This window comes from Symphodus melops (assembly GCF_947650265.1).
Source record: "Symphodus melops genome assembly, chromosome: 7".
NCBI classification, from domain to species: domain Eukaryota; kingdom Metazoa; phylum Chordata; class Actinopteri; order Labriformes; family Labridae; genus Symphodus; species Symphodus melops.
Genome location: NC_136697.1, coordinates 19,371,198 through 19,391,867, shown reverse-complemented (window position 1 = coordinate 19,391,867; position 20,670 = coordinate 19,371,198). Strand labels below are relative to the sequence as shown.

At 39.1% G+C, this 20,670-nt stretch overlaps 2 protein-coding genes across 7 annotated transcripts in view; one reads left to right on the top strand and one right to left on the bottom strand.

The window, feature by feature from the left end:
- The first annotated feature begins 250 nt into the window (after window positions 1–250).
- On the top strand, window positions 251–7,559 carry cdk5 (cyclin dependent kinase 5). The gene is made up of 12 exons (XM_079347570.1): window positions 251–475; window positions 788–876; window positions 968–1,035; window positions 1,139–1,199; window positions 1,287–1,343; window positions 1,515–1,610; window positions 2,288–2,366; window positions 4,234–4,326; window positions 4,845–4,916; window positions 5,136–5,194; window positions 5,277–5,357; window positions 5,574–7,559. The coding sequence occupies exons 1-12, from the start codon at window positions 439–441 to the stop codon at window positions 5,658–5,660; spliced, it is 879 nt and encodes a 292-aa protein (XP_079203696.1). The 5' UTR covers window positions 251–438; the 3' UTR covers window positions 5,661–7,559.
- Window positions 7,560–9,209: 1,650 nt separating this feature from the next.
- asic1c (acid-sensing (proton-gated) ion channel 1c) overlaps window positions 9,210–20,670 on the bottom strand; it is a 92,136-nt gene continuing 80,675 nt past the window's right edge. For 3 of the 6 annotated variants that reach the window (XM_079349281.1, XM_079349280.1, XM_079349276.1), the window contains exons 4-11: window positions 18,381–18,531; window positions 18,201–18,257; window positions 17,599–17,752; window positions 17,290–17,381; window positions 16,852–16,931; window positions 16,084–16,155; window positions 13,428–13,480; window positions 9,210–12,280 (exon numbers count right to left, since the gene is read on the bottom strand). In XM_079349281.1, the coding sequence (XP_079205407.1) occupies window positions 12,202–12,280; window positions 13,428–13,480; window positions 16,084–16,155; window positions 16,852–16,931; window positions 17,290–17,381; window positions 17,599–17,752; window positions 18,201–18,257; window positions 18,381–18,531 (738 nt within the window). In that variant the 3' untranslated portion in view covers window positions 9,210–12,201. Of the gene's footprint in view, window positions 12,281–12,915; window positions 13,011–13,427; window positions 13,481–16,083; window positions 16,156–16,851; window positions 16,932–17,289; window positions 17,382–17,598; window positions 17,753–18,200; window positions 18,258–18,380; window positions 18,532–20,317; window positions 20,446–20,670 lie in introns of all 6 variants that reach the window. The other 3 variants (XM_079349277.1, XM_079349278.1, XM_079349279.1) reach the window with 3 other exon arrangements.

Below are 20,670 nucleotides of genomic sequence, written 5' to 3'. Positions count from 1 at the left end.
CATAAGTACACATACACCATGGACTGTACATAATAATATGCAGTCTATGGCATATTGCTTCACACCTGTCATCTGTCACTACATGTGGGTCGAGTCAAAGATAGTTCATTACTTGGAAAAGACCATTTTACCTAAAAAAAAAAAAACTCCCATTAAATATGCTTTCATTTTCAACCAAAATATCATTATAATATAGGTCGTTTAAGGATAGAACAATACTTGAATGTTGCAGAGTACAGGATTTTTATTTTACATCTTTGGAGTTGCAGTTCCATTTTTCACCTCTAGAGGACCAACAAGCTTTGTTGCAGACCGACCAGAAGCAGCAACTGCAGATAGCTTTCAGCTAACGCTAGCTTTAGATTATTATCCCCATTTTGGGGCTGTTTTAAGTCACTGGTTTGCTAGCTCCCGTAGGGCTGGCTTCACTGGCCAAAAATGCAGAAATACGAGAAGCTTGAAAAAATCGGAGAGGGTAAGTTTGGCACACCGTATGTAAAGTTAATATCGGCTAAGCTGGTTTGCTAATATAGCCTTCATGTAGTTGCTGGGCTAGCTGACGTTAGCTAGATTGAAATACTTTGCCTACCTTTTTAGAAAGCATAGATTATAACATACAAATCAGTGTGTACAGTTTGTACTTACTCTAATGTGTGCCATGAAGTGACTTGTCAGATTTCGGTCAGTCGTGCTTTTACGGTGTTAAATCTTGCTAACGTTTGGTAGCTAGTTAATTCTATTCATCAGTCATTCAACAACATTTTAACATTTGTTGTCTTATCTGCAGGTACATATGGGACAGTTTTTAAGGCTAAAAACAGAGAAACTCACGAGATTGTGGCTCTGAAACGGGTCAGGTTGGACGACGATGACGAGGTATGTTCTGAGAAAAACAACATTCATTTAATGACATGTTAGCAGGTCGTTAGCAAGCTCGTGCTAATCAAAGCTGGGTATCTTTTTTCAGGGGGTGCCAAGTTCTGCCCTGAGAGAAATATGTCTCTTGAAGGAACTAAAACATAAAAACATAGTCAGGTGAGTCTGTGCCCAAAGTGATTTTCATTTGTGATCATGACAGGTAGAATCACTGTCTGATGTGAACCACAACATAGACTCACATGTTTTCTGTCTTCTACAGGCTACATGACGTTTTGCACAGTGACAAGAAGTTAACTTTGGTTTTTGAATATTGTGATCAGGTAAGATAAAGTCGACCCCAACACCCTACATTTCATTGAAACAAGTACCCTCCAATGCCACTGTATGTCATCTCTGATTCACCACAGGATTTGAAGAAGTATTTTGACAGCTGCAATGGGGATCTAGATCCTGAAACTGTGAAGGTGAGAGATTAACGTCCAGATTAACCACAAGAGAGTTTAAGAAAGGGACGAGTCCCTGCGGAGAGGTGTCTTCATATCCTTTTTATTTTTTTTTATTTTTTTTTTAATTTTTATTGCATCCTGGTGCCCTCGACTCCTAAAGATCAACCTTTCTCTCTGTCTCTGATGCAGTCGTTCATGTACCAGCTGTTGAAAGGTCTGGCTTTCTGCCACAGTCGAAATGTTCTTCATAGAGATCTGAAGCCGCAGAATCTCCTCATTAACAGGGTGAGTGTTTAAGTGGACTTTGATTTGAATGCTAGCAAATAGTCTTACCTTCACTTTTTGTTTCTGTCGTGTTGTAACTAAAGATGCCCTGATCCGATATTGATATCGGTCCGATATCAGCCAGAAAACGAATATCAGATTTTATCGGACTACATCTAAAATTTCTGATATAAGCACTCCGATTAGCAGACCATTTAACAGTGGTGATACAATTTGTTTTTATTGGATTTATTGAAGTTATTTTTCAGGGTCTTCTAATTTCATTCTTTTTTTATTATGTTATTCACATGTAGAATACTGTAGATGTTATGTTAAAGGTTAAAATTTATGTCACCAATTGGTTAATAATTAATGGGTCAGTTTTTCTCATGTACCTGTTTTTACTGACTCTGTTTGAGTAACATCATTTGATCAGCATTTTCTAACATTCCACACGACAAAATAAGTATTAAAAGTATGCTTAGTCCTGATATCGTATCGATATCAGCCAATACTCTCAGGCTGCAATATCAGTATCTTATCGGAAGTTGTTCGGGACATCCCTAGTTGTAGCGAAAAGAAAGGCAATCAAAAAAATGTGGTTTACAAATCCAACATACTCTGGCTTGTGTTAAATGTGGAGTTCACTGTCAGCCAGTATTGATGCTGTAGTTCATTTGTTGTGTCTCTGTCTGCAGAACGGGGAGTTAAAGCTGGCTGACTTTGGGCTGGCTCGAGCTTTTGGCATTCCTGTAAGGTGTTACTCAGCAGAGGTAGGTTGGACTTTGTTAACAAGGCAGAGGTGCTTGTACACTTGTTTTAGATGTGTATATATATTATATAACTTGCGGGTAATTGCAGATCTTTCTGGAGTTGCAACTGCAGGTTAGTCAAAGTAAAAATGTTAATATGGCAGAGTGGTCATTGCATTAATCAAATTCCTTTTGCCATTCTGGTTGTCTCTTGTAGCTTGTCCCATTTTTGTAGCCTGTTAAAACTTATTTCTGCTTTCAGTTTGAAACTTGATGTCTGTATTTCTCTGAGGTCCAAAAGTTTCTGCACTGACATCAACACAGGGAGGAAAAAAAGGAACACTTAGCAGTCGAAGTGGTTTGAGATGTTTTTGTTGTTGCTGATGGCGTCGGCTAGATGATGGGCACGTCTCAGATAGGTGTGGTGGTTTGAGTAGGCCGACCTAAGGGCCCGGCTATGCAGTCTCATGAGGGGGCACTTGACCAGCGGTGACTCTACTGATCTGAGAATGTATTAAACTGAAAACCTAGAGGGGGGACAGAGTTTGAAGCGTTGAGAATTGAAAGTAAGGTCATTTGAAAAGGTCCTTTTTATTTCAGAAGATGTATTACCCACAGACTTTTAGTGCGGCTTCAGCAAGAAGAAATGAATGAGCCAATGGTGGTTTCACACTACACAAATAAACAGTATGGAGAATGTGCAACATGAATTCAATAAAGTGACAACTCACGATGACATTGTGGTAGTTTCATATTAATGAAATCCCTTAACAGCAAAAAAAAAAAAAAAACTAAATCAAACTTCTCTGGCTCAGAAAAATGTATTGAGTTGGAATGCAATTTCTTTTTGTCTTACATTTTATCCAGAAAGTTTGCACACTGTTCATATATTCAAAAGTCCTCAAACCCTCCAGGTGAGGAGCGTCTCTGAAACGAGTCCATAAACCATCTCAAAAGACTTCAGAACAAACTCCTGCGTTTTTTTTCTTCTACCTCATAGATTCAAACGAACACAGCCAGTACTTCTGACTGAATAATTCTATGTTTGCAAATCACTTATCAGCGTCACTGCAATTCAGACATACTGATCCATGAAGAACTTCTCTTGTGTCGAAGCATCAGTGTGTACACAGTTAGCATACATGACAGCACAACACAAGCACACACCAGGCTCAGACATATCACAGCCAACTGGCATAGAGCTTGTAGCACATAATACATGCTGCACGAGTGATCAGCTATGAATAATGCTAAGAATGCTAATATGGTGTTAAAAAAGAACAATCTGTCATAATTCAACTTGTCAAACAGGAAAATGTTCAAATCAAATATTACAGCTCATCGACGTCCTTCTGGTCCTCGTATTTAAACTTCTTTTCACTCTAAAAGTGATGAAATGAAACGCGAGTTGTGATTCTTTATCAGGTGGTAATGTCGTTTACATCTACACTGAACCGAACCTTCAATCTTTTCAAACTGTAACGTGAGGCTGTTTTCAGTCCGCCCACACATTTACTCTGGGGAATAAAAACTTCACTTTATTAGACTTTTCCTCTCTGTTCTGTCTGCACTTTAAAAAAAAAAAAAAAAGGAAGGAAGGAAGCATTTTCTCCAATCCCTGGAAAACATTTCAGCAAAACACTTTTCACAAAGCAGCAGTTTGGTACGCTGTCACTTAGGTGTGTGCAGTAATGGAAGCAGATGGCTGAACATTTACTGTTGCGTTTGCAGTGATGCCACATCCTTGCCTTTTGTGTAATCAGTAGAAAATAACAGCTCCCTCCCCAGGGAACGGTCATTATACTAAATTGCCGAACAGTTTCATTAACAGCAGCACACGGTGATAATTGGTCTAATTCTTTCACTTTACTGTGTGATTTGTTCGTAGGTAGTGACATTGTGGTACCGGCCTCCAGATGTGCTGTTTGGTGCTAAACTTTATTCGACCTCAATTGACATGTGGTCAGCTGGCTGCATATTTGCAGGTTTGTGATTGTCCTTATGAATTGTTTGTGTTTTTAATGTTTGTTAGGTCACCTTCTATGATTAGGATACTGCTCAAACGTATTTAGTAATGAACCCTGCTAACAGTGTTTAATATGTGGAGGGTAAGTCTTCAGGGTTTAAGTGTTCTAGTAAACGGTGCAGGTAGAAACGCACAGAGCAAAGTCAAAGGAGAGCCGAGCAGACGAGGTGAGATATTTTGGATGAATGACACTTCTAAATTTTAGTGAAGCCTTTTTATTTCATGACGACACAGCGCGAAGATGGCTGAAGGTATTCAGTATTTCATTCAAAATGTACAACGAGATAATGGAGCAGGAGATGAGGCTCGATGGAAACAAGCCGTTTCATCTGAAATGTTTTTATCCTGTTTGAGTTTGCTCATGTTTGGAGAAAAGTAATTTAAACTTTTCTCTTTTAATCTCAGAATAGAACAAAAGCCTATGTATGTACACATCTGGATTATGTCGCATTTACGTCATTTTTCTGTCTTGTTCAGAGTTGGCTAATGCTGGGAGGCCTTTATTCCCTGGGAACGATGTGGACGACCAGTTGAAAAGAATCTTCAGATATCTTTTTTTTTTTTTAATAAATAAATATATGTATAATTATTTTTTTGATTACATAAGATTTACAGAATCTGAGATCACCTGTTTTTTTGTGCGAGAACTTTTCTTTAAAAAAAAAATGTAGAGAGAGAAAGGGGGAGAGAGAGAGACACCTAACCACCGCCATAGACAATGAATGACAGGTTTAACATGCTAAGTGTTTCTTTAACTGCTCGGTACATTGTTGGGTACACCAACTGAAGAACAGTGGCAGACTATGACAAAACTCCCCGACTACAAGGTAAATGATCGACATCCTATTTTGTCTTAAACAGCAGCTACGTGGCTCTCTATTTCTTAACTACTTGTGTTTCCTCCTGCAGCCATATCCCATGTACCCAGCCACCACCTCACTGGTCAACGTGGTCCCTAAACTAAGTAGCACAGGACGGGATCTACTCCAGGTACGTTCACTTCACTTTCAACTTGTCACTTGTTTTTGGGTCTGCACTTGTGTTTCTCTTTTAGATAAACATTCCTGTTCATGCACACCAACATTAAACTAATAATGACTGAGGCGCTGCATAGCTGTGCCAAAGTGTGGTTACTGAAATGAAACCGTTGTTGCTGTCAAGCAGTTTTTGTTCACCTATTAAAACGTCTCCTTTGCTCTCCCCCAGAACCTGTTGAAATGTAATCCTGTCCAGAGGATCTCTGCAGAAGAGGCCCTGCAGCACCCTTACTTTGCAGATTTCTGTCCACCCTAAATGCTTAATTGCCTCTCCCTGAGCCTCAGCCACCAGAATCAATCATCCTTCACTCTGTTTGCTCATTAGCTCCGGTCTCAACAAACCAAACCCCCCCCCCCCTCGCTTTAATTCTGCTGTGCCTCTGTGTGGAACAAAGTCCTCGTGGCTCTGAAAGGTTTACGCTTCTTTTAAGTGGTCAGTCTGTTTAATTTGGTACATATAGGAGCCTCCCAGCCAATTAGCACTAAGGTGGGAGGGAGCTCTGGGTGTGGCATTGAATCTATTTTCTACCTGTGGATATGGATAAGCCCCTCTGCTCCCGAAGACTCAAAGAGACGTCAGCTTTTTCTTGTTGCTTTTGAAGAAGTGTTGATGATGAAAATAAGCTCTTTGAATCTGTGGTGACCTCATTTGTATCAATTCATTTTTGATCGACAGTGTAGCACACACACTCTGCATCCGACACACACACACACACTGCCTTTCTTTCAGTACGGCTTCTGTTCTCACTGTAATGAGTAACATCTAAGTTGTTTCACCACTTAGATTTTAATATCAGTCTTAACATCAGTGTAGCGTGATGACATGAGATTTTTGATGCCAACACAAATATTGATCTTTTTCCCCCGCCACAAAGACGCGCCTGCTTAGCCTAGATTTTGTATTAGAGACATCTAATGTTGTTTATACTCAAAATACAGTTTGGATGTTTGAGGAAAAGACACGACCAGTCAATGATCTCAAACGTATCTTGTGCACTTCTTCACTGCAGTCCTTGTTACACATCTTAGCAGGTGCTGATCCGTCTGCTCTGACTTTAATGGGGACCACAGATTCCTTGCAAAGCAAATGCCACAGTGATGCTAAATTAAATAAAATGGATTTGTCAGTTTAAGAATAATAGATTGGCTGGTTTTATGTATTGTATTTTATTTTGGTGTGTTTTTCAACACTGTATTGGACAGGTTTTTCCTTTTAAATATTTCCATGTAATCTAGAGATTTTTTTTTTTTGCACTCCTGGCTACGAGGTTACACTTTGTTAAACACAGCCTCTGTTTCCTCTGTAATAACTTTACAGCTACCAACGAGCAGGCAGGAATGTTAATCAAACACAGAGCTGTGAAATACACCGATAAGGGTTTATCATGGGAAACTGATCGGAACAAGGCTTTGTCCCACTAACTGTTACCAGCATGAGAAGATAATTTATGATTATGTTTTTTTTTCCCTTTAATATTTCTCTTTGTTTTGCACACTTTATAACCGACAGTTTAATTTAAAATCATTTAGATAAATATGTTTTTAAAGATGTTGAACACTGACAGCCAGGATTCAAGACAGTTATCAATAAATGGGCCAATATATAAATATAAACCTTATGTTATTGATTAGTGGACCATTAGTGAATACTTTTTTTTTTTTTTACATGATCTTTATCGGTATAATAATGTGTTTGTATTTTTCTCAAATGCTTTTGTATTAGTTAAATTGTAGGTCGAAGAATCCACTAATGATCTGTATTTTTCTATGATTGTTTTGCACCATTAGCTGTTTTCATTTTGTCACTTCTTCTATTAACATGGTAAACAGCTTGCAACGTTGTTTTTCCTCCACATTGTTACAGTGCTATTAATCCCATAAACGCCTACATAATGACTTGTTTGAAGTAGATGTGTCAGTAGAGAGAGGATTTGAGATAATGGATGCATGTATTTATTAATGATGGAATGTCTGCTCGTTTGTTTGCATTCGTTGTAAATGTAGCACCGCTGCATTTCGCAAAGGAACTCTCCTTTTGGTTGATTTCATGATCAATAGCATTTCGCAGGCTGTTTTTAGGAGTTTCAAGTGTTTGAAGGTTGTTTTTCTTTGTGTGTGTGTGTGGATTAATTTATAATGAAAAAACACAAATGGATTGCTCTCAGTATTTCATTCTCTCGTGATAAGCGTTCAGCTTTAGAGTTTACAGTTGAAACTTTGATGTTGAATGAAGAGTGATTTTTGCACTTTGACAGTATCATTTAATCGGTAGAACTTAGGACAGCTGTTCTTCAATGTTTCTTTTCATTTATATTTCAGCCAATAAGACTCGGTATTCAGTAACGTGAACATAAATACTCAAAGTTTGCTTTTTAGATTTGGAAGTTGGCTTTATAACTTGAGATGTGTTCGATCATATGGAGTCATCTCAAGGTCTAAAGCGACTGTCGGGACTTGCTGATCATATCACCTGACCTTTGTTAAAGGAGTTTGTCTGCTGTAAGTTTAAAGGATTGTTGTTAATGTTGAATCAAAAGAGGTGAAACATTTCAATCGGGTTGATTGATGTCTTGAAGCATACTGGGAAATCTAAATTTGCAGCGGTGTGATTGAAAGTTTAAGAGCAGTTAATAAATAAACATTTTATTGAAATGTATTCTGGTCAACCTTTTTGTTTTTTACCTGAACAAAAAAAAAGGTATCCTTTCACATTCAAACTACGTTTTATTCTTTCAGCATGTTTAGTCTTGATGTAGTTGACTTTGGCAAAGGATGTGATTTTGTTAAACGTCTTTTAATGTGATGCACCTGATAGTGTAGTGGTTAAGTTACTGTGTATGGAGGCTTTAGTCCTCATCAGAGCAGCTGTGGTTGCTACACCTCATGCCCCTCTCTCTTCAGCTGTCCCTTTCTAATAAAGACAAGACGACCCAAAAAATAACTTGAACAAAGCTGTTAAAGTAAGATTTATGCCTAAAGCCTAAGAAATTGCGAGTTATGCCAAAAAAAAAAAACGAGGCCTATGAAAAAAGAGCATTTCCATATGTTACCTTGGAAGTTATCGCCTTGTTAAACTTCGCCATAACTTTGTCGTCCAGCCATAAAGTTGTCCAGCCTAAAGTTTACACTATTGCCACATTTTGCTCAGCTGGACAACATTTTTAAATACGCTTTTTTTTGTGTGGGTAAGGAAGATTAGTCAGTTTGAAAGCTGATTAACACAAACTGCTTTATAAAAAAAAGCTACATTCCCCATTGACTACAACATTACCATCTATCAGCTTCCAGCTTGCTTTTAAAGCTGAAGGCGGCGTTACTTTCTTCTGTTTTGTCTTAGAAAAACTAACGTATTTCAGCCACCTAATAAACAACAGTCTCCTTATGAGGCCACACACTTCATGTTTTACATTAAAAGTAATAAAACCTAACCTTGGAAGGTGAAATCTGTGACCTTGTCTTTTTCCAGCCGGGTGTCGCTAGCCCCTGACCAATGATCAGTGACACTTTCACAGCCTTTATGGTAACATGCAGTGTTGGTCGTCTGGAAAGATATTTGAGATCACAAAGTTTGACTGACTACACTTCACATATTTTGTTTGTATTAACTATTTAATGTACAGTTCATCGTTAAAATCACATATCTACAATAAAATGCACATAAAGCATGTGGAGCCATATGAAGCAATCATTTCCCCTTCACATGTTTGAGCAAATATAAATCTTGTTAACCTGTCACAAATTTACTTGAAGGCACATTTACCATTCCACTTCAAGCCTCAGTGTTTCTTCAATCCATTAAACTTGATGTTTTTTTTTTTCCACGTCTGCATTACTTTTTTCTTTTGTCGAGTACTGCAGAATCCCAAGCCTGTTTTGAGGAGAATTTTCTTTTTAAGTAATAAAGTATCAAGATGTATCACACGAAGAGGAGAGCAGGATTATGATTCATTTGGCTCCAAATATACATGTTTGATTTTCCAAAGTATCATGGCTAAGATTATACAAAGAAATCAGAGACAGTAATATACAATGGTCATGCAGGAACGGCTGATGTGACATAAATGATATTCTGTAGGAGTTAAGTAGTTCTAATCTAGGCAACACAAATATATAGGTTACTGTTTTCTACTTGGCCGTAACGATGCACTTAATATCATGAGGATTACTTAATGAGCACAAACAGTTCAGTAATAGTTTTTGCCAGTTCACATACACTCTGCTGTTCTTCGACAGGTAGTAAGGCAAGGGGTGGAGAGAGAGAGAGGTAAAGACCCAGGACATTTTCACAAATCCTTTAGCCACATGAAAGTAAATGCTAGGTCATTTTATGCCCGACAACATGACACACACGCGCACACACACACTCTCTCTCAAAGTCCTCATGGCAATGCAGCATCATCAGAATAGCATCATTGTGTAACATGAATTGGCATTTAATGTCTCATTATTTGGCTGATGATGGTAAATATACAATTTGTCATATCATACATCTGTGTTGCAGGAAGCAGCTGCCCACTCTACATCCTTTCCAGCTGTTGAATACATTATGAATTGAACAAATGGGGATCCCAAATATATTTCTTTATGTTAATTTAATCACAGTTGAATTTGATTCAGTGCATTTATTGCTCACAACACGCCACTGATTTGCCCTTTTGTTTGTTTTTCTCTTCCTGAAAAATAAAAGAACTCAGTTTCGATCCAGTCTCTTTTTGAGGTGATTTTTTTTTTTGCTCCACTTGAAGAGCGCCTTTTTTATTGTGTGTGTGTGTCAATGCTGGAGCAGTGAACACACCTGAAGTAACAGTGTGTTTAGGTCAAACTAAAGCCAGAAAAGGTAGTCACAACCATAGACGTCCGGTCCGGCTTTCAAGCGATGGCTAATCTCCAAGGGTTTGTGCTTCACGTCAACAGTCATCTAATACACACACACACACACACACACACACACACACACACACAACAGAGTTATAAAGCTACAGTGTTAGGAACACCACTTTACTTGATTGGCATTATACTTGAACGTTTCACATAGAAAAGAAAATTCTCTGAATTTCCAGTGAAGTATTTATAGTGAGTATAATGTACCTACAAGTCCATAACTGTGGTGTCAAGGGTTTCAGTGAAGGAGAAATAATAATAAAAAAACATACAGGAAGTGGACTCACACAGAGATAAGAAGAACAGTTGTGTACATGAGTAAGATGGGTAAATATAGAGTTTATTATACTTTATCAATTATACATCACAAAGTGTTATTTGTGACTTATTACAGGTTCTGGAATAATTATAATTAGAGTCATAAAAAGACAATGTTTAAATTGTACAATGCATTTCTGTTATAAATCAACCACGCTGAATGCTGCTGAGGCGACTTTGATGTTTTGAGGCGATTCTCTTCTAGCTTAAAAACTTGGTTCAGTTGTCCGTCGCTCAGCTATCACCAAAAACCCAAAGACATTCACAATCCAATGAGATAAAAAGTCAAAATTCCTCTCTCTGAACAGAAAGATTGAAATACTTTGATGTCGATATATTTCACCAATGTTACATGAACAGCGTAGAATTTCTTCAAGGCATTTAATTGCAGATATTTACAGATTTCCGTCGATTTCAGGAATGTCATCATCATACCTTTTTTTTTTTTTTTTTTAACTTGAATGTGTCCGTAGAGAACTATCACAGGGGATTGTGCTGATGAACACCTTTAAGATACAGTATTCAATAAAAGCTGAGAATTATTTCAAAGGCAAAAAAGGAGAGCCCGATTGTTTCTCTTCTCGTGTAATCCATGGATATAAGGGCCCAACTTGTACAGTAAACTTCATGCTAGCATTTTTTTGTTTTGTGACAGCCCAGCAACGCCATCCAAAAAAAAAAGGGAAAAAAACAATGAGAATTTGAATATCGCTATATAAAGATAAAAACATACAATCAGTAGCCTTTCTTGGCCCCCTTAAACTTCTTTTTTCCTCACTAAGTGTAAAAAAGTGACTACAGTTAAAAAAAAAAAACATCCAATAAAGTAATTTCTGCTGCCGTGGTAGCCAACATGGAACAAAACTAGATACTTGCATATATACAAATAATCAAGTTCCTCTATAGTTTTGAAATAGAATAAGCACAGTCATCGAATGAATGAGACCGAGTCTCATAGGAGCAAAAGGCAACATGAAACACTTGCCTGGTGTTTTGATGCAGGTAAGTATGAGCAGCTCTCTTATCCAACAATCAGCTCGCTAAACAAAGCAGATTCTTCACACACACACACAAAAGCTCTTCTGTTCAAAGTGGTGACAAGTTTAAGGTCACTGAATACAGCATTGGTTAGATGCTGGAGACATAACATTGATAAGAAACTTCAATGCTACACAAGCCAATCCAGAGGCTTTCTTTTCCTTTTTTTTTAGGGGGATTGATGCACAACAGTACTGTGTAACTCATCAACACAAGTCAGAAACTAGGTTTTGAACACATTTACCTTCACTGATTGTTTACTCTAAAGTGACCATTCGGACAAAATGAAACATGAAGAAATCAACACTGATGCCTTGACATGGCAGTTAAACCTGAGTTCTGTTTTGGAAGTGGTATCTTTTTCTTCTGATGATAGTTTTTCTATTTCTATTCAGGCATTAATAAACTCTACTATGCGTTTTCTTGAGTTACACACTCAACTGTTTTTGTCTTAAATACATACATTATTTCACAGTTTGCTGTCAAGTTGCCCAGATGTGCCGCCCCCTCCCACTACCCCTCCTTGTTATGTTGTCAACAGGCAAACTCCTCAAAGTTGCCTAGAGTCGGGTGACGAGGTAACATGTTCGGCGTGAATCCGAGACTGTCCGAGTGACTCCGGAGGGTGTCACAGGTGCTCTGCAAAACAGGGAGGGGGTGGGGGTGGGGGGGGGGGGGGGGAGACGAGTTCAAACGGGTTAAGGAGGGGGAGAGGGGAGGGGGGGAGACGAAGGACAGGGTGATGGTGGTGTGACAATTAGGAAAGCAACAGGTAAAATGAGAGCGAGCACAATGAAGGGATGTGAAGGACACATACAAACAGGATGTTGCAAGAACGAATAGAAAAGTAAATGATTACGGCAACACATCCACAGAAAGGATGAGAAAAGGACGATGATTGACAGAGACAGATGTGGTCAATGATGTTAGAATGAAAACAACAGATTTGGAAGTTTGCAACATCAGCCACATCGCATACGTTTCACAGGCAGTGAAAAGAGTTGAAAGAAAAAAACAGTAAAAGATGGGGATAATATGAATGAAAGGAGGAGGAAGAGAAAGAAAACAGCATACTTTTAGTCCTGTTTATACACTAGCATGGTCAATTGTTAAAGAAACGGAAGTCGAAACATCCACATATTTCTGTATTAGCCCGTATGTGGAAAAAGTGCTCGCTGAATAACTGCAGATATGTGGATAACAACCGTTGGTAGTCGCAAAAAAAAATGGCTATTCCAGAAGACAAAAACATTTTGTGTTTTGTGCAAACTCACTGCATGCAGACCTGTGATAACATCACAAAGTAATGCATCTAGTGATGTTATCTGGCACCAGCCTCGAATGCGTTGCCTCTAAACGGACCTCTCTGCTGCAGGGGAACAAATAGATCTCTGGTGGTTCAACTTTCTTTTTTTTTTTTTCATACAACAGTTCAATAAATACGTAATCTGTTTTCACAGAGGTGCTGCTCTTTATCCTATGGGAAAGAAAGCATTATTATTCAGTGGAAAGAGCAAGCTTTGCATAATGCAGAAAGTCAAATCTCTATGCACTTGGAGAATCCAACCAACTCATGTCTTCTTGCTGTGCAGATAGAGAAACAAACTAGGATTAATACAAATGCTCACTGCTGACGGATAATCACCCCTCTTTTTGTTGACTGTCTACTCAAGCTAACTGAATCTTTTATAGTCACGGAGGAAATGATGTATGAGATGGTTTCAGGTATGTATGAAAGAAAGGGACAGCATGGGAGGGAGCATCTATTATTGATGGGGTGTGCTACCTGGGGGCATGATTAGGCGTGACACCAGGGCTGGTTGGGTTCTCTGGAAACTCCTGGAATAGACATGATGAAAAGAAAGATGGGTGAGGGTGACTGAAATGAAATAAAACACAATGCAAATGCTCATAGTTTAACTTACAAGGGGATACTGCGGAACAGCTTTTCCCACAGTCATATCATTTTGTTTCTGAAGGAAGATAGCTTTTTTCTTTCTTTTTTCATTTGTTGTTTTTTATAAGCAGGGAAGAGACAAAATTGTCATCCAGATGTGCTGATGATCGTTGAAGAGAATTAAAGTAAAATAGCATCAGATGAACCACTAAATGTTTCACTTTACTTTATTTTCAGGTCGTTCAGGGGAGGAGATGTGACAATGGACTAGTTGAAAAATGATCATTGAACATGAGAGAAAAGGAAATACAAAAGGATGGTTTATTGTAAGCATATGGCATGGATAGGGGAAAGTAGAACAAATATCAAATGATCAAAAACCACTAAATGAATGCTTCCTCTGCTGCCACTTCAAAGAAAAAAAAAAACTCTGAAATCTAGTCTGATAAAAAAAAAATAACCCCCTTCAGAGCTTTATCCCCTCTCTCCACTTCATAAATGAAAATAAACAACTTCTTTTCAATCTTTTCTTTTGAATCAGCCATCAAACAAACCACTGGACCCGAGGCAACAGAGCATGCCAGATCATAATCCGCATGCAAAGACAACCCCACGGCTTCTTCACCGATTTAAACCCACATTGCAAAGAGCATTGCTGAGGATGAAGAAGTCTTGGGGTTGTGGGACGAAGAAACAGAGCTTGCATTTAAGGGATTCTGCCAATGGAACTGAATGCAAACAAATAGATACAAAGTACTCAGGAACGAGAGAACTTATCCGAATTGACAAAAATGTGACCTCATGCTTTTCTATGAAAACAGCACCAGAAAAGAGGAAATGCTTTGTTCGTGTTTCCACCCCTTCAGCGAGTTTAACAGAGGGATTAGGAGCTTTGTGCTAGAATTTAGATGTTCAATGTTCGTTCAAATCGCACTGGAAGAAAAGCTCTGTTATCTATCTGATATATATTCAATAAATATGAAAATAACAGTGACATGATATATTAAAGCTCCTCTGAAAAACTCAGGGTTTACTGTACGTCGACTTTGGCGACCCCTGTTGATCCTGTGTGTTTTGTCTATTTGTACGGAAAATTCTTCTTCTGCTGTTATTTACCCTTTATAGGGCACTCATTGAAATACTTTGAAATTCAAAAATTCAACCTCAGAGTGCCGAACTTTATTTCTGTTAAAACATTTTTCAAAAAAAGTTAATTTCATCTCGAAAAATAAACATTGATGAAGTTACCATCTTTGGTTCAAATGCCACATTAGCAGGATCAGTGACGTAGGGTGATCTCTTCTGATTGTACGTCAACTTGTCTTTGTTTCTCATGTGTACGGGCTGCACCACACCAACTGCCCCAAAAGATTCATAAAGTAGTTTGAGTTGAACTGAATAGCTCAGCTGCTCTCACACGTCATGCGTCTACTTGACACTTTTTGTCTTTCAAATATTAAAAAAAATGTGTTTTTTCCATCAGTGCTTGCCATGAAAAGTTCTCCCTCTGCAGCCACCTCTCTATCTTCTGCTCTAGGACTGATACAGCACTCTGAGCTACTTTCTCTGATTACGGATATAAAGAAGGTATTTCAGTTATTAATAATTCCTTTACTGCTCAGTATAACGCTTACATAACAGTCTGCAGGGGAAGTGGAGGTGCCTCTGGAGCCAGTGTGTTAAATGGCCGGGCTCCACAAAATGCTGCGATGTAGGGCAGGACAGAAGTGTCTGGAATTACTCTTCACTTTTCATTTAGAACTTTAAATGTGTTTCATTGCCTTGAAGGCTTAGAAAATGAGTTGATCATGAAATGTTAATAAAATCTCCAGACCGCTTTATCTTATTCTGCTTTCTGCTCGTTCTTCTTTCTTCTCTCATATGAATCCGTCCTGGGTTTAATCACATCGTACTGTCGGACATTAAGCCGAGCAGAATAGGAGCTTTGACTAAACAGTAACAGCACGATGGAGGGTAGCATTGAGAAGCTTCTGGAGAGTGTGTAGATGCTAAACAAGTGTGTTGAGTTGACGGATGGCAGGGGCTTTCACCTCTAATTGTAAGCACAGTTTACGATTCATGATGAAAATGGTAATTGGGGAGCGGGTCAGACACTTTCAGTTGGCCATGACCTGTAGCTAAAGAGGAGGACGAGGAGCAGAACGACACAAAGAACATTTGTAAAGGAAGGTTACAAACTCAGATAGCCACTTTTAGCTTTCCATCTCAAATCTATGTTTGATCTGTGTCATAGAGAGTTCTGCTATGTTATATTCACCATGTAAACAAAGTATGTGTAAAAAAACACATTGTGTGCATTACAATCAATGTTTCGTAATATCATTGACTTCTCCTGCACAGCACATCTTTCCTGCATTAGAACTTGAAATTAAAGATGACAATGTATGGAGGTTTCGCTCTCTCAGGTGCTGTTTATTAAAAAAGCATTTCCTGCATCAGTTGACCTTTTGCCGTCATGGTTGCTGATCTAATGTCACATCACATTTGTCTCATTCAATCAAATGCACAGTGAGGATGAAATTACCAGATTGTCGCTCTGACAACGCTGCGGCCGTTTCTTGCGTATGAAGTAGCCCAAGACCTTATCCTTAAACACCTAAGGGGCAAAAAAAAACGTCAGATCAGATCTTCCACAGACGGAGTGCAGCATTAAGCAACAGAACGACCAACAACTGAGGCAGAAACATATACTTAATCAGAGTTTCATCAAATCCTCTTATTGATTGTGTTGCTGAGAATCAGATAAGAAAACTGATAGCACTTTTATGTCTGTACATTAAACATGAACCTACAAGCCAGCTGCTTGCTGACTTAGCAAGACTGGAAAAAAAGGAGGAAACCTTCACACCAACTTAGTTCTTAAATTAAAATAATACCTTGTATTTTAAATGCACCAAAAGAAACCAAGAGGAAGAACTAAGTGGTTTTTTTTTAGTGAACTTTGTGTGCATATCAGGAATCGAGTTATTTACCTCGGCACTTAAGGCTCATTAAAACACAGCAGGAGAGTCTGTATTCAGAGTTTTATGTGCATTAAAGAAATAAGATCATAAGCCTAAGAGGTGCTGCTGCCAGAAGCTGTACATACATCATACAGAATACACTGAATAAGCAGAACTTCCAAAGTATTGAGTTATTTCTTTAAAATTTAAATGCACATTATCTGTGACTAATTTTAAATGGTCTGAAAAAATGTACACAACATTCAGCAAGAAAACTAAATGACTGGCCTTTATAAACAGTCGATGAAGAATAAACCGAGCCAGTGTTGTGATTAAAAACATCATTTTACCTCGTATAAGTAGTCAAATATTTCCAGTATTGTTAAAACACTGGCTCCGATAAACAGCCCCATCTGACCTCCAATGTCACCTGGAAATAGAGAGATTAATGGATATAGACAGGTACAGTTATTGTACAATGGTGCATGAAACCATTCCCTGTGCTGTCACTTCTCATTCAGTATCTCTCAGAGAAATCTGAGTGGAATTGTCAAAAGTGTCCATCCAGCCCAAACTTCTCATCAGACCCAGCTTCGCTTGCCCTTGCGAGAGCATCAGATTATGAAAATGCGTTCCGCCTGCTTCACGAGTTCAAAGAGGAAACCTCAAAGCACCGGGCGTGAGCACGCCATGTGAATATGTGCGTGTGGGTGGCCTGCTGAGAGTGCTGATACCAGGTCAACTACATCATTCTGTCACAATCAAACCTGAAAGTGGGAGAATCTTACCGAGGAGCCCTGCAATTTCATAGGCCTTCTTCTGCTCAATTTTCTCATAATTCAGAGCTTCAAAGAAGATGTCAAGGACCAATATATTTTCTCTGGAGAGAGAACAGAAGGACACACCTAATTGAGTTTATGTCTGAGGATATCACATAACACCAAATCATTTCTCACATTTTCTGTGTAACTATCTTTCATTATTGTTACATTGAAGGTGAACGATGGAGACCCGGGTCATGCCATGCTACAGTACATCCATCCATCAACAAAAAGAGGCTGAGATCTAATAACTGACTTCTACCACATCATACTTACCCGATATACTGCTCAGTTTTGTTGAATTTCTTAGCCAGATATTTAGCAGATGCCTTACTGGGGATCTTAACCATGGACAGCTCCTTGCCATAGCGAGTCATGTTGCAGGGGGTCTGACAGACACAGTAATCGTTGTCTTTCTCTACCAAAAAGTCTGTGGATGATCAAAGCCATTTAAAAATAGTGTGATCACTGCGAGTAAATCAAACAAACCTGCACAAAGACACTCTGAGTTCCTGCTAAAAATAGCTCTACGCACAACAGAACGCTGCCATCGTTCACTTTCCATGAAAGCAAATAATGACTGAAGCTATATACAGAGGAAGGAAGAAAAAAAAAAAAAGAGAAAAAAGCTGGATGGGATTTATTTGATATTAGCAAAGCACAGACACATCACAATCTCACTAATGGAAATTTAAAACAATAATTCTGCTTTATTATTTGGCTTTAGCCTTGTCTGGTGTTAAAGAGGTTTGAAGTTAAAGCTACTGGGGTGTTACTGAAATCGTCTCATTGCACAATGGTTTAACACTTGGTTGAATTCAGACATTAATCTATCACGCTGTTATTTCATATGTAAGCAGTGAAGTGTGCGGGCTCACCTAGAGCTGGGTCAGCACAGTCTTTGTACTGCTCTGGTGTGCAAACTGTTGAAGTTCCTGTTTGAAACAATGTAAGAGTGGACATAATAACTCATATATTGTAAAAAGAAAAAAAAAAGCACATAAGGGAAGAAGTATTTTTCATATTTCCTAATAAATCAGGGCTGACTGAAGTCCTACCAGGCATGTGAACCATCCTGCAGTTGCAGTTCTCGAGCAGGTAGCGCGTTTCACAGTCAATGCGGCAGGCGGTAATGCTGTACGTGGAGAAGAATTCAGAGTCTATGGGCGTAGACTTGCAATCTCCCCAAGGCGGAGGGAGGTACTGAAGCTGAAAGAGCAAACAACATGTTTTCCCTCAGCATATCAGCACGCAGGATTACGACGAATCACAAAATGCAAACCCGGTGCAGCCGAAGTACAACGGATGGCAACAAGCTGACAAAAACCCAACATGGAGGTCTCAAACATCGAAAAGGAACACCACACATAAAAGAAAAGAAGAGTTCCAACTTGAATGAAAATGTGCACTCAGCCAATATTGGCTTGAAAAAATAAATAAAACAGTCAAGTCAAACCGACATTATTGATCATGTTTAGCAGCAAGCAGACATCATGCAGAACAGTACTGATGCAGGTCTAGTCCCTGGTGGAAGCAGAATACCATGGGAATTGAGAGAAGCTTAATTGAAGTCTGTAAAATGTAGAGTTTCAGACAGGACACCACAATCAATGGACACATTTTACAACCTTGAGATCAGAACAATAAACAGACTACAGTTTCCTGATGAACAATTACATGAACTGTGTTAATAAAATAGACGTTTTACAGAGAACCTGATCTGACTTTACAGTAACGAATGAATAAATACACTTCTTACAGAAGCCCAGTTAAATGACTTCTTGTTGATTGACTATGTAGATGTTTCTAATTTAAGCCCATGAGAGTAACAGAAAGGTGGAGTACAGTCAGTCAGCGGGCTCATTAGAGGTGACGCTCTCATTAAAAGGTGAAGAGCAGGTCATTAGGTTTACGAATAACTGAGAATTCTAAATGAATCCACTAATGAGGAAAAACGAAACGTCTGAATTTTAAGGTTTGGCCTCATAATAAACATGGGAGCCATGGAGATCGTCTCATAGCTCCAGCAATGAGCCATCTACAGCTCTCTTTAACACTTTAAAGCAACTCAAATGCACCCAAAACACTGACATTTAACCACCGTCACGATTTTCTATCTAGCTGCCTTCTTGTTTACAACAATTTATGGTAATGAATGCCGAGTTCTTATCTTCATGACAAAAATGAACCAGTTATTCATGAAGGCATCGCTCTGGCATTTTGAACTTAAAGTTAAAAATAGCTGAAGTAAACGTTTCCGTCATGACAAACTTCTCAGGGAAGTGATGCCGATGTTGTTTCTTTCATTTCCAATCATCCCCACCAGCTCTAAGCAGGCTAATTTGGACAATCTAACGCTAATTTAGTCGATAGAGAGCGACAGAGATGGAGGGAAATTTACTTTGGAAGTGGACTGAAACATGATTAAGCCTTTATTGAACTCTGTTTCTAGCCCACAGACTTTCATATCAAGAGTTACACTCGGGATAAAACCCTGGTGCAATAAATGCAGGACATCTAACTGATGCCAGAGTCCTCATGGGTAATAAAACCTAATGAATCACATTGTCCGCTCCCTACTGATGACATTACGCAGCGGTCCAGTGGATTGCCCCGAGAACACATAAAAGCACAAACGAAAAAAGAAAAGAAGTGTGCAAAGAAGTTTACTTGGCGGTGAAAGGGTCAAGCCAAACAGCAGCTTTGATGAAGGTACAGACTCAGATGAATGGTTAAAAGCTGGAATGAAAGACATTAGCTGCTCTCACTGATATCTATTAAACAGAGAAGACAATGTGGACAAGGACGGACTGCAGATGTTGTTGCATGTCGTTGCTTCAGCCACACAGAAGGGGGCAAGATCCATTCCTCAGGGTGGGTGGGAGGTTTTTTTTGGGGGGGGGGGGGGGGGCAGCAGATGAAAGTGTGCGAGTGTAGCTATTTAACAAAACAGCACTCGTGGCATGCAGCAAGCCCAGACAGTCATATACGCTACCCTCTGCTCTTGGGTGGAAACGAACGTTTGGAAGCCGGGGGCGACCCCGAAGCCCAGCTCGTGGAGAAAAGGAGGCTCTGACTGAGTGTGAAGCTGTACCTTTATGCCGGCCTCATAGGACGTCTCATCTAGGGCGAGGGAGGGGGGTGGGTGAGGGAACATAGCCCACATGATTATCAAAATAATAAGAGGACAAAGAATAAAGAAAGGGAGAGAAAGTGGTTGATCCCATTGGACATCATGTTGTCTGTATAACAACAACACAGCTACAACTCCCAGTTGGGTGTAAAAACTTTGCAGCACTGGTATACAGCTGGGTCCTCCATTCAGCCTTTATATTCTAACATGCACTG